The following is a 13878-nucleotide window of genomic DNA, read 5'->3' on the forward strand; positions in this document are numbered from 1 at the left end:
CCGATGGTGGGGGAAGATGCCAGTCCGTCCTGGCAGACCCAAACGTATTGTGAGGGTTTGTTGGGAGCGTCTGGCGGAATCCCCTGTCAGAAGGAGTTTCAACTCCCACCTCCGACAGAGCTTTTCCCATGTTCCGGGGGAGACGGGGGACATTGAGTCCGAGTGGACCATGTTCCGTGCCTCTATTGTTGAGGCGGCCAATCTGAGTTGTGGCCGTAAGGTGGTTGGTGCCTGTCGTGGCGGCAACCCTCGTACTCGCTGGTGGACACCAGCAGTAAGGGATGCCGTCAAGCTGAAGAAGGAGTCTTATCGAGCCTTTATGGCCTGTGGGACCCCAGAGGCAGCTGACGGGTACCGACTGGCCAAGCGGAACGCAGCTTTGGTGGTCGCCGAGGCAAAAACCCGAGCATGGGAAGAGTTCGGTGAGGCCATGGAAGCCGACTTCCGGACGGCTTCGAGGAAATTCTGGTCCACCATCCGTCGTCTCAGGAGGGGGAAGCAGTGCACCACGAACACTGTGTACAGTGGGGATGGGGTGCTGCTGACTTCGACTCGGGACGTTGTGAACCGGTGGGCAGAGTACTTCGAAGACCTCCTCAACTCCACCAACATGCCTTCCTTGGAGGAAGCAGAGCCTGGGGACTCTGAGGTGGGCTCTCCTATCTCTGTGGTTGAAGTCACCGATGTGGTTAAAAAGCTCCTCGGTGGCAAGGCCCCAGGGGTGGATGAGATCCGCCCGGAGTTCCTCAAGGTTCTGGATGTTGTGGGGCTGTCCTGGTTGACACGCCTCTGCAACATCGCGTGGTCAACGGGGAGAGTGCCTCTGGATTGGCAGACCGGGGTGGTAGTCCCTCTTTTTAAAAAGGGGGACCGGAGGGTGTGTTCCAACTATAGAGGGATCACACTCCTCAGCCTCCCTGGTAAGGTCTATTCAGGGGTGCTGGAGAGGAGGGTCCGTCAGGAAGTCGAGCCTCAGATTGAGGAGGAGCAGTGTGGTTTTCGTCCCGGCCGTGGAACAGTGGACCAGCTCTACACCCTTAGCAGGGTTCTCGAAGGTATGTGGGAATTCGCCCAACCAGTCTACATGTGTTTTGTGGACTTGGAGAAGGCGTTTGACCGTGTCCCTCGGGGAGTTCTGTGGGGGGTGCTTCGTGGGTATGGAGTACCGAACCCCCTGATACGGGCTGTTCGGTCACTATACCACCGATGTCAGAGTTTGGTTCGCATTGCCGGCAGTAAGTCGGAATCGTTTCCAGTGAGGGTAGGACTCCGCCAAGGCTGCCCTTTGTCACCGATTCTGTTCATAACCTTCATGGACAGAATCTCTAGGCGCAGCCGAAGCGTTGAGGGGGTCAGTTTTGGTGGCCTCAGTATTGCATCCCTGCTTTTTGCAGATGATGTGGTGCTGTTGGCTCCTTCAAACAGGGCTCTCCAACTCTCACTGGAGCGTTTCGCAGCCGAGTGTGAAGCGGTTGGGATGAAAATCAGCACCTCCAAATCTGAAACCATGGTCCTCAGTCGGAAAAGGGTGGAGTGCCCCCTCCGGGTCGGGGGGGAGATCTTGCCCCAAGTGGAGGAGTTTAAGTATCTTGGGGTCTTGTTCACGAGTGAGGGCAGGAGGGAGCGAGAGATCGACAGGCGGATCGGTGCAGCGTCTGCTGTGATGCGGACGTTGTATCGGTCTGTCGTGGTGAAGAAGGAGCTGAGCCAAAGGGCGAAGCTCTCAATTTACCGGTCGATCTACGTTCCAACCCTCATCTATGGTCACGAGCTATGGGTCGTGACCGAAAGAACGAGATCCCGGATACAAGCGGCCGAAATGAGTTTTCTCCGCAGGGTGTCCGGGCTCTCCCTTAGAGATAAGGTGAGAAGCTCGGTCATCCGGGAGGGGCTCCGAGTCGAGCCGCTTCTCCTCCACATCGAGAGGAGCCAGATGAGGTGGCTTGGGCATCTGATTCGGATGCCTCCTGAACGCCTCCCTGGTGAGGTGTTCCGGGCATGTCCCACCGGGAGGAGACCCCGAGGAAGACCCAGGACACGCTGGAGAGACTATGTCACCCAGCTGGCCTGGGAACGCCTCGGGATCCCCCGGGGAGAGCTGGAAGAAGTAGCTAGGGAGAGGGAAGTCTGGGCTTCCCTGCTAAAGCTGTTGCCCCCGCGACCCGGCCCCGGATAAGCGGTAGAAGATGGATGGATGGATGGATGGATGGATGGTCAGTCCACACGTGGGTGCTATTTTTACAAATTATTGATCAATCTATAGTGCTGAAAGTGGCTTTCTCTCTTTAACAATGCAATATTTACCGGTATTCTTGAACAAGCATGATGTTTTGGGGTCTCCTGAAAGGTGATGCCTTTGGGGGGAAAAGGATTCTGCCTGACGTCAGTGATACAGACCCTGTCAGGGAATGCCCCACCTCTTTCCCAGTGTGTTCCACAAAAACACTGGTAAATCAAGAGTGCAGATTCAAATAATATCTCCTGTGAATTAAACATCTGAGGGAAATTCCACATGCTGTTTCTCCAGCTTCCTATTGAACATGTAATGCTAAACAGTAACACACTCACCTTCTGGGCTTCGAAGGCGTTGCGGAGTTTCATGTAGTTGGTGAGGGCCCTCATTGCTATGGGCAGCTTTCCGATGACTTTGAGGTCAATGGGTCGCTTGTGAGCCGAGGTTATGAAGGTGTTCATCCACCAGTAGGTGGCTTTGGACAGCAGGTTGACAAAGGGCTGCAGAAAACGGACACCCAGATCCTGAAGGTCCTCAGGGGGCTTCACTTCTGTCGGGTTGGCGAAACACATGTATCGCTGCAAGACACGGACACAACCAGTTAGTTTTACAGGCTCTTAGTTGGCCCAGTGGCTCCACCTGATTGCCCACTTGGAAATGTGCTTAAGGGTTGAAAGCGGCTGATTAAATTTCCATTGAAGATTGTTACTGTGGGGCGGAGTTACTGCGCCACCTGCAGTGATGGCTTTCTGTTTTTTTATTTTTAATACCCGGGTTAATCAAACTCACTCAATGTGAGGTATAAATAAAAGAATATAAGCAAAATAAAAATGAGAAAAAGTGTTGATCAATTGCCATTGCGTTTGATTGAAATCAGAACCAAGGTCATTCATTTCATCGATTGCCTCATTCCTGTCAGCAATCACACAGTGCTGACTGTAAAAAATCCAACCTATAATACTGCATTGACGTTTTGGCCATTTTTCCTCCCATGTTTAATTCTTGCTAGTTTTTCTCACGATTTATGTGATGCGTTGTAGTTGGAAGCAGCTGCTGAGCCACAGAGACTCAAAGTTGCTCTCCGGATTTGGCCTGCAAGTCTAGCACTGATGCCCATCATACTCTCATGTCGTCCCTCACGTTTCATATGTAGGTGTGACACATTTTCACATTCTGGCCAGGCTTTCCACAAATAAGCTGTGTACACCGAGAAGCTTTGAAGTGCGTCTGTAGACACAGTAGACTCAAATGAAGCACGCCTGCGAGGCTCGCTTCATACTCCAAAAGTGCATGCTATGTAGTGGAACACAACATGTAAATATTGCACCGTCCGCCTGTAAACCGTCACAAGACGGGATGCTCTGTAACTCAACACGACAAAAGGGCTAACTCAGCCTTAACCTTAACGAACCTCAACTTAACTTGCTGGCTGGGTAACCGTGGATAAAAGTGGCAAAATGGGACAAAATGTTCACCAGATGCAGCAGAACATGACAAAATTTGAAAGGACGGTGAGATGCAGAGGAAATACCCGTCCTACTGTGGACCATGTCTAAGTTTTGTTACAGCCTATTCTATTACATACTGTAATTCTACTTCGGTTGACAAAGTTTCTCATCCACACTGTGATTGCTGCGGCAATTATTTTAAGTCTGAAAATCAGGCCTGACATCCACAACTATCACAGCCCGTCATGTTTGCCGTCTAATATCGGTGGCTTGAAATGTGATTGCCGTGGGCACCTGGAATATTTTATCAATGTAGCATAACCAGCACAAACATAACCCACTACATTATTTTTCCATTTAAAACTTTGAAGAGGTGTGAAATCTAATGCATTCAATTCTAGTGTTAACCATGTATTGGAAACTCTGAGCCATTATGGTTGATTACCTGGATATACTTTTAGCGTGTGTACTTTTTAAGCCTGTTGTGTTTCAGGTGACTCATTGTCCTTTGTGCTATTGAGGGCATTCTGCTTCACCATGTGCAAAACATGATGGGACCATTGCTTTTACAGCTGTTTAACCAGAGGAAACAGAATCAGTAGATGAGGTGTACGCAGCACAGGGATTAACAAATTGTCAGGAGAAGGAAAAGTGACCAAAAATCTTTGTTGAACTGAATGATATAAAACATGAAAAATGTCAAAAACCGTGGGGCCTGTTTGCTCACTCACTTCACATTTAGGTTTATTGCCCTGCTCATTGGAGCTAAAATACTAAATGCAGACGTTAGTTCCCCCCCCAAAAAATCAGCAACAACAACAACAAACCGAAATCAATCTGCTACACGTGTCTGCACACATTCATCATTACAGTAAGTGAGGGCACACTCACTCTGCCCAGGATGACATTGATCTCCACAGCCAGCAGGAGTCCATAAAGTAGCACCAGCAAGCACGTGATGCAGTAGCGTAGCTGCCTGGCGCCTATTCCATGCTCTGTGTATTTGACAAACTTGATGGTTTTCACGATGAAGGCAAGAACCCAGTAGATAAGGAGAGCTGAGGAGATTTCATGTGGATAAGGGGTCAGACAAGCCGCATTAATAATGGTTCCAGTATTTGAGACATTAACAAGTTTTTCATTTTTAACTTCCTTTATCAGCGGTGACTTGGCTAGACTCAGTGTATTTGTCCTGTCTTGTCTTTGCTTAACTTTCTGGGCTATACATATAAACAAAAACAGACATAATCCATAATAACATAATGTATATTCCCGTGTGAATCAGTCTGGTGGGCAGGTGAGTGAGAGCGACAAGGCAACAGTATAGCAAGTGCATTTTTACTCAATATATAATTGTTATACAAAGGCTAGCAGGACAGCACAATCTCTCCTGTGCATTGGTCAGTTTACCCCACTTTGGTCCTCTTAAATGCAATTCACACAAGTATGCTTGATTTTAGAGCAGTTGCTTTCAGGTTAGTAACCTGTAAATATTTTAGGTGGGCTGATGGCACCGTGGCCCAGGTTCCAGAGAAGAACAGGAGGCTATAAGCACACTAGGGAAATTGGATTTATGGCCATTTATTTTTTATATCAAATCATTTCACAATCAAATTGCCTCTCTGTATTCAGTACCACGTCATATAGTATTAGAAAAAAAATAAATAAAAGTGCCATCTTTTGTGCCAGGGCACTGGTCTCACTGGAGTCTCTCTTCAAGAATTTTACATATTATCTTAGGTCAACTTGTAAATTAAATTAGTTTAAATAACGTGAATTATTGATTTGTTGTTCAATGTGTTTACATCGATTTTATTGACTTTAATTTATTGTTTGACTGAATCATCCAACCCGAAATAATAAATAAACTTGAACTACACTGGACAGTTTTACTCAACATTATCCAACCCGTATTTACATGTACAAACCTAGCAGACTGGTATGCAATGAAGTAACAAAACAAGAACCGTTTAAATAGCTCATGGCTCATAAGTTATAACAATAATACAAGCGGATCGCATCTCTTTGAAAGTGGCCATCCAATGAAAGTGTCATGTTGTAATTTGTAATAGTGGAATATGATTTTGCCTACAACTGTATTTACACTACAAGATCGAAATGATTCCCGAAGCTCTAATGCAGACTAATTCAGGATTTCTTGCTTCATTTGTATGGAAGAACATCAATGCCACAGCGCCAGAGCCTGCTAATCCACCGGCTCTGTCAAAATCTGTTGCCCCACTGAACTGCTTCTCCCTCGGTAGAAGCGACTCTGACATGAAGACCTACTTGCCCAAGATGGCTCAGCAAGCAAGTGAAGCACTTGGAGCGTAAAACCGTTTACTTAATGCAGCACTGCGTTAATTTTGGTCTTTATTTCAGTCTCGAAAAACAGTATCTTGCATCTTTACTACATAGCTATTAGAAGACTCGTTCACATTAATATCTGTGTTGGGAATACAAAAAACTATCAGGCAAATTAACTCATGCTCATTTGCTTAATGAGAAAAGATTATTAATCTCTGCTTGGAGCACTGTGGACACGATGATATTGTTTTCTATCCTGATGCTGTCTCAGCTCAGGGCAATGAACCGTTCAGTTGGAGATGCATTCCTAAATCAGTCACCTCATTTTTAGAATCTGATCACCATGAAGCATGTAGAGCCTTACATGGTGGTGGTTGTTCATTTCAATGAAAAGGTCAAAATGGCAACATATAATTTATTTAATCCTGGCTTTGCAGGTCATGACTGATTCAAACCCAATAGAATGATAGAGTGAGCCACAGAGACTGACAAAGCAAGGTTAAAGTGTACTGGAGGTGCATAATGGCTTTACCTAAGAGCAGTTTGGGGAAGTTGGAGGTCTCGATGTTATGATAGTAGACAATCGAGGTGATGCCAGCCATAAAGGCAAGACCTGCAGGCATGTACAGGTGAAGATGGAGAGATTTGCTGAACCTACAAATAGGGCCAAAATTAAAAATAAGCAAACAGTGGGTTAGTCATTTCCATTTGTTTCTGCTTGGTTTCAAATTAAAAATGTGCATCTATAACGTCAAATGACACTGCTAGGATGTTGTGGTCTGACCGGTAACAGTCCATACAACAAACTCAATTGTTATGGCCAGTTACTTGCCAGTGGTTGGTGGCATCGATGCTAATCGTGAGCGTTATTGGCATTTTATCACTGTATGTTAGCATTATGCTAGCTGGGCCTTGAGACAGTCGTTTGTTTGCAAAATACAAAAGTGGAATGCTTTTTGGGTTTTTTTTCTTTTTGTTTAGTTTCACAACAAACCTCAATTTCATTAAACATTTTAAAGCCTCATTTGAAGAATTATTGATTATTTACCAAACTGCTGCTTGTTGTGACATGAGTTGAATTCGGTTCATTACCACCATACAGCGCATGGATATTAAGGTTCCACTTGCAATTGAAAGCCAAAAAATGGTCACCCCTATATCAAGGCGCCACCGTATAGTCATTTTTATGTGACAAAATGAGGCAATTGAGATATTATATTACAATCACTCTGATGCAGTGCAGTTCTACAACACTGCAAACTCCAAACAGAACAATGAGCCACTCAAATGTAGAGCTTGCTAATATTGTCATTCAAAATTAAGGATTATTATTTTTACTGATATGATTTTGAATCAAATGAAGTGTGCAATGTATATCTATAAAACGAATCATGCTACACACACACACACTCCTCACTAGTGTGTAAACTGACCAGTGACGTTTGTTTTTTGGTTTTTTTTCTTTTATGCAACCTTGATTCAACCAGTAAAATGTCAAGCAGGTGAAGAGTTCTTCTGTTGATGTCAGTAAAAGAACCCTCTGATCTGTACACACTCCACAAAGCATCTTACAAGCCATGTCTTGTTTGCTTCCAACCCCCACATATGAAGTCACCAAGTAGAGACACCACAGAGATCAACCTACCCATCGGAGACAATGCCCTCTGCAATCTCACAGACAAGGATGAAGAGCAGCACAAAGGTAAGCAGCCAGCGCAGGTTGTGACCTGGGAAGTGAAGCCAGGTGCTGTGGTGGATGTGGACCTTTGAACTTTGACTTCCCCAGCCTCACACAGGAAATGAGAAAATAAAGATTATGGAAATAAAAACAGGTTTTTACATGATATATTTCTATCTCAGTTCCCTTCAGCAGCAGTTTTGCGCCAAAAAAGAACATTATGAGCCTGCAATGTTTGACAAGGCTCATAAAGGCTTTCTTGAGGTAATTTTTCTTCTGATAAATACTCAGGGAGCAGCTTTTCTGATCATTACAGTGATCGCAGAGAGGTGACTTCTGCCGATCCTTTAGACTATCGTTCCCCTCTGACTTCCATGTGAGCGAGCTGTGCTGCATCACTGTGTGTCAAGATGGTCAGGGTGCAATCAGTCTTATAAATAGCAGGTGCTGACATGAAATACCGCATATCTAGATGACTGCCGGTGGGGTAGAAGTTGTAATATTCATGCTAATCCATGCACCTCTTCTGTGTTAATAACGGATAATAAACTCATGAGCCAGCGCTTTAGATTTCCAGTTGTGCTGCAGGGTGAGCAGTGTCTAGTGTACAAATGGGACTCTTGTTTAAAACGTTCTTTCAGTCTACTCAAGGTAAACGTGAAAACTGAATGGTCCCTGAGGACTGCGGAGGACAAGCAACAACACAGCTCAGGATAATAAAAGAAACAGCAATAAAGTGCCATTTTCAACTATCCTTTTCCTTTTCACGATTGATTTACTTCACATTTGTAGTCGGTGTTTTGTTTTTCCACTCCAGACTGCTCATTTGTTTGAATTGGCTCAATGATTCACTTTAATGGAGTACATATTGCCTGCTAAATAGAGACTAAGATGCAGGTTGCCACATTGAGGTGAGAATAACAGGCAACAGTGTGATATTTTTTTAGGTGCAGGTGATAAAAATGTTGAAGAAAAAATTGTAATGCACACAATATGAGTTTGGGTTGTCATCGTCATCATCATAGTCATCGTCGTCATCATAGTCGTAGTAGTAGTAGTGGCAGTCGTAGTAGTGTGATGAATGCGTGCATTCACTTTGAAACCTCCAAAGCCGCAGTTCCATGCTATGACAGTGATTGACTTTTTTTTAAACAATTATTTCTACTGCGCTTGTGGCGAGTCGTCTCGCCGACCTCCAGCAGGGTTACTTCAGCCATTGCCTGTACCGTCTCGTTCCTGGTCTCACATCTCATTGGACTTCATCACCGGCTTACCTGTTTCCAAGGGCAAGTCAGTTATACTCACTGTGGTAGACTGATTCTCCATACTGGCTCATTTTTTGGCTCTGTCCAAGCTTCCCTCCGCATAGACGGCGCAGCGACTCATAGTCTCTCCTTTTCCGATAGCTCCTAGTTTTGTTAAGTATTTTGGTTTTCAAATTCTTATGTGATTTAAGTTTCATGTGTTTAGGCTTTTGCCATTTCATTTTGTATATTTTCGGGTGCCAAATTTACCTTGCCGTTTGCAAGCACTTTGTAACAACAAAATACGGTAATATAACAAAACAAGTAACAAAAGACATGGACAGTCATGCAATCCTAACCATATTCCAGCATATTTGGTTTCCCTGGCTCTTTGTCGCCAGTGATTTCTGTTTGTACTTTGTTGGTCCTTCATTTTTCTATAAATTATTTTTGTATCGCAGTTTGTCTCAGTCTGCATTTGTGGGATGCGCACACCATGTGGTTAGTTTTTGAACCTCGTCAGTTGTGCTGTGAGAATTCTTTGGGAAACAATGTCCGAGAGAGGGTTGGCTTCGCTATATGCAATCCCTTTTATTAGTGATGTCAAAGCTTCTGCCTTACAGGATTGTACAAAACAAGCTAGGACAGAGATGTGATTATTGCTTTCCTCTCTGTCACACCGCTTACATGCGCAGCTAGCTGTAATGGAAAACAGGTGAAAATACTTCCTTCTGGCATGAGTAGCGACAGTAAATGATGGAAACCAAAAGGCCACCAGGACACAGCACATGTAGGAAATGTAAAGGTCTACAGTGTCATGTTCTACACAAGATGGTGTCAATAGCTTCCAAAGGTGACAGTAACCAATGTTTACGATGCATTCATGTTTACAAATAGGATATGATATTTGTAACATGATCGGGTTCAAAACAACATGTCTTCAAGCCATTGTTATGCTAATTGTTGCGGCACAGGCTACATATAGGAAGTCCGCTAAGCTGTTTTTGTGTTTGGTCAGATGATGTTTCACATATAACGCAGTTGCGGTTCTCTGGTTATCATTATATTTTTTCAGATTGTCATTATCGGTACCCCTATGTGGCAACAACACAAAACAGCAAAGATGAAAATCGAAATGTTTCTTGAGTTTTGATGCACATTAAGATGAATTCCAGCGTGTCGTCATTTTCTCACAATTTGCAACGTTTGGGTTGCATGTTTCAATTATATTGTAATCTCTCACAAATAATAACCATAATAATTAAACAATTTTCCAATTATATGGCATTGGAAGAGCCAACTGGGGATGGTCCACAGTAATGGCATTTCATATATACAGTGTATGTGAAACAGGAACACAGAGGCAGTGTCAAACCAGTTATGGAGAGTGACAAATTGTTCATGTTTCAAGCCTTCTCAAATGGTCGAGCACACAGAGAAGCAAAAGTTGTGGCAGTTACACACTGAACTTTACAACTAATAAATGGGCCACGACTGATTTAGGAAAGTAACAACAAAATCTTTTAAAAACCTACAGACCATTAGGCCAGAAAACGTGCACAAATGTTCAAACCTGCCTGAAGCATGTCGATAAAAAAAAAGTCAAACATGCTAAATGGGTATTCAAGTTCTTGGACAATACACTTAGTAGGGGTACACTTGTTTGTCAATGTTAGAAGGCATTGGAACCATGGAAGCCATCAAGTTGAAGATCATTATTGATGAATTCATCATGTCATTAGCAAAATTGGGGGAAGGTTCTCAAACCTATTGTCGTGTGTCTAATTTGAGACCCACTGCATGGACTTGTGCTCATGTCAGTATATGTGATTGGTGGAGGTGTGGGGAAAAAAAAACTCACCGATGAAGAGGATGGGGAATGTGATGAAGAGGAGGAAGACGTGTGGCACTAGGTTGAGCGCGTCCAGGAAACAGCCGTTGTTCAGAACCCCCCCGTCCACATTGTAGGCACCCGAGTTATTCTCACTCCCACAGAACGCCAAGGACATGGTGGAACTGAGACTCTGCATGCAGCCAGCATGAGGAAGGAAAGCAGAAGGAAGAGAATGACAGGGGGGATCAGAGACAGATGAGAGACCCACATATATTTTTTTTTTAAAAAGCAGAATTGTGTCTTTTTAAAGGAGACACTGACAGCCTCTTCAGCAGCTCCTGGCAATTTCCACTGTGACCTCCTTTCAGTTCTTCCAGCTTGCAGAATTTGGATCCAGTGACGAAGAGGAGAAATAAGGAAGGCGGGAGGTGGGGGGAAAGGGGGGTGGGGGCGTTAGAGACAATCCCAGTCCAGTGCAACGGTAGCTCCCTCGAATCCTCTGCAGTCTAAGCAGCTTTGGGGGTCATGATGGTGACAAACATCTGCATCCTGTCTGCCTGCGACTGCCCACATACTCTAAAAGTGAGGCTTCAGTTTTCGCTCAGCTCCGAACAGCTCCGTTGGAACGCGTTCACACTCTCTCACATGGCTCTCACACACACTAACAGGGAGAGCGGCGGCAGCATTCTGCAGTGCACCTGCTATTGCCGTGTCTTTTCAGACTGGAGCGACCTTGGGAGACGAGAGCAGGAGGGGCTGAATGTGCAGGCAGGCTGGACGAATTCGCTGGGAAAGGCAGGCGATGAAGAGGGGGAGGGAGCAAAACACAGAGAGATGAAGACACAGAGGAGGGATGGTGTCTGCCCAATGGGGAGAGCAAAGATCTTAGAATTGTAGGAAGCATGAACAAGCATGCTAATCTGAATCCCAACTCCGTTTTATGAGTTGCCTACCTCTCTCTCGTTTTCATTCATTAAACATATACGTAGACCTCAAACAAAAAAAGAACTCACACAACCGTCCATTGGTAGGATGCAAACGTAAGAAAAGACATGAAATATTAATAGATTCCTGCATGGGTTCAATGTGTTGTGTGTCCAATCCATTGGGGAGAAGACGGTGTGTGCAGCCAATCATGGAACTTGTTCAGAGGATCAGTAAAACTCACATGGGAGCAGATTTCAATCATATCATCTAAACAGAGACATCTGTGTGCCCTGCGATTGGCTGGCAACCAATTCAGGGTGTCCCCCGCCTACTGCCTGAAGACAGCTGGGATAGGCTCCAGCACCCCTCGCGAGCCTTGTGAGGATAAAGTGGTTCGGAAAATTGATGGATGGAGACACAGACATTCCCAATGGGGTTTTTTTGTTTTATTCACACTGCGTACATATAGGCTAAGTGACAATGAGCAGTTGCTATGAGCTGTGAGTGCTATTTTAAATCGCCATGGATACAAGATGTGATGCAAGTACTACATCGCTTGTACACTTGCATGCAATCACATGTATGTTTTGATGCAGTATTATTGCGCCTTTCTGTCCCACATTCAGAGCCATGTCTTGATATGGCCGCGTACTGGAGGGATGCTCCGCCAGCTCAATTCAATCCGTTTCATGTCTCCAAAAGCATATTTGGGGATCAATGAATCAAGTCCTTACAAGAGGAACATTAATCAAACTTGGATGGTGACCTACATCAATGATCAACCTCCATCAAAGGTGTACATGTGGACAGTGTGCAGGGAAAAACAGGGTGAGAATAAAATCCGCTCAAATGTAGGTCATAGCTTGGACAGCGCAGGGGAAAAAAAAACAATTATGCAGTCCAAAAAGATAAGACAGGAAGACAAATTGGGAAAGCACACACAACTCAGCTAATGTACATTTGAGCTCCAGGCTAAGAGGTGAAAGGTGAATTTGTTGGATCTCATCTCAACAGGAATCCTCTTCACTTTTTAGGTCAGGGGTGCACCAATCCGTGATTTGATATGATCTCTAGAGCAGTGAGTGCAACTTTTAGAGGCAGCTGCCTTTAAATCCGACAGTTGAATTCGTGTCATTGCAGCACATAATGACATTTAAGCATTAATAAATCCGCTTTGATCTGAATAAAAATGAAGATTGCACAGGGAGATTAGTCATAAAAATGCAACAGTGTGAATAACCATCCCAAGTGTTGAGGCAGGCAATCACGAACTTACCGGTTTGTATCGTGAGATCATCGTTGGCTTCTCAGTATTGCCACGTACGTCACTTCCGACGGAGAAAAGGGCAATAAAATACCGAGGGGCGTCCTGTCATGAGCTCGGAGAGAAATCCGAAATTTGGACAGGTGGCGGAAGGCGTTTTTTTTCAGACTTGGAGCTATCCTTGGTGCTGAAGTCGGGTGCAGCGAAGGTGAAAGATCACATCGAAGTCGAGGCAAAGAAGGCAGACCCAGGCCCACCCTTTGTGCCCCCAACCCCCCCCCCCCCCCCCCCTCCCGGCAAGCAGTTCAAGCAAAAGCCTCGCAGAGGGTCGATTTAATCCTGCAAATGGAAGCCGGACAAAAGTCACGTATGCAGCGCGAGTGGAGATGACTACACAGTGTGGTTACATAACTGGGAAAAGGGATGAAACACACGGCACACACTGTTACGAGGAGATTGTTTGACCTACTTTTTTTAAGATGTATTTTAAATGTTCTTTTAATACCACCGCAAATAACCTCATCAAGATGTGTGCAAGAAATAACGTTTGAAGACATGAAGGAATGTACGTATGAAAGTAGAAATTTAAGGGGGAAGCACTATTGCCCCCTGTGGACACTCAGACACGTCGACCGTCAGTACAGGATTTTGCTTCTTCATACTAGTTTCCCTGTCAGGGATGTCAAACTCATTTTCGATTATAGTTCCCTGATCTGACTGTAAAAAAAAACTGCACTGATTGAGAGACGACACTACTCCGGAAAAAGAGAGAATTGTGGAGGAGGACTTGGAAAATGTATTTCAGATCAAGAATAGATTTCATGTCTTTGTATTTCAAGCCAATTTCAAAGTAAAATTCCACTAAACTCCCCATCCGTGTTTGTTGTTTTCAGTTACCCAGGAGATGACCCGGAAGTAAGTTAACACACTTTTTTTTTAAGCG

The 13878-nt window shown here is 44.7% G+C and overlaps 1 protein-coding gene across 9 annotated transcripts in view; it reads right to left on the reverse strand.

The window, feature by feature from the left end:
- Positions 1 to 13827, reverse strand: part of abcc8 (ATP-binding cassette, sub-family C (CFTR/MRP), member 8) — a 58845-nt gene extending 45018 nt beyond the window's left edge. For 3 of the 9 annotated variants that reach the window (XM_052060026.1, XM_052060020.1, XM_052060025.1), the window contains exons 1-6: positions 12948 to 13825; positions 10772 to 10934; positions 7634 to 7775; positions 6521 to 6642; positions 4573 to 4739; positions 2569 to 2811 (exon numbers count right to left, since the gene is read on the reverse strand). In XM_052060026.1, the coding sequence (XP_051915986.1) occupies positions 2569 to 2811; positions 4573 to 4739; positions 6521 to 6642; positions 7634 to 7775; positions 10772 to 10934; positions 12948 to 12968 (858 nt within the window). In that variant the 5' untranslated portion in view covers positions 12969 to 13825. Of the gene's footprint in view, positions 1 to 2568; positions 2812 to 4572; positions 4740 to 6520; positions 6643 to 7633; positions 7776 to 10771; positions 10935 to 11065; positions 11531 to 12947 lie in introns of all 9 variants that reach the window. The other 6 variants (XM_052060022.1, XM_052060024.1, XM_052060021.1 and 3 more) reach the window with 6 other exon arrangements.
- Positions 13828 to 13878: the final 51 nt, after the last annotated feature.

Source organism: Hippocampus zosterae, chromosome 3, assembly GCF_025434085.1.
Source record: "Hippocampus zosterae strain Florida chromosome 3, ASM2543408v3, whole genome shotgun sequence".
Lineage (NCBI taxonomy): Eukaryota > Metazoa > Chordata > Actinopteri > Syngnathiformes > Syngnathidae > Hippocampus > Hippocampus zosterae.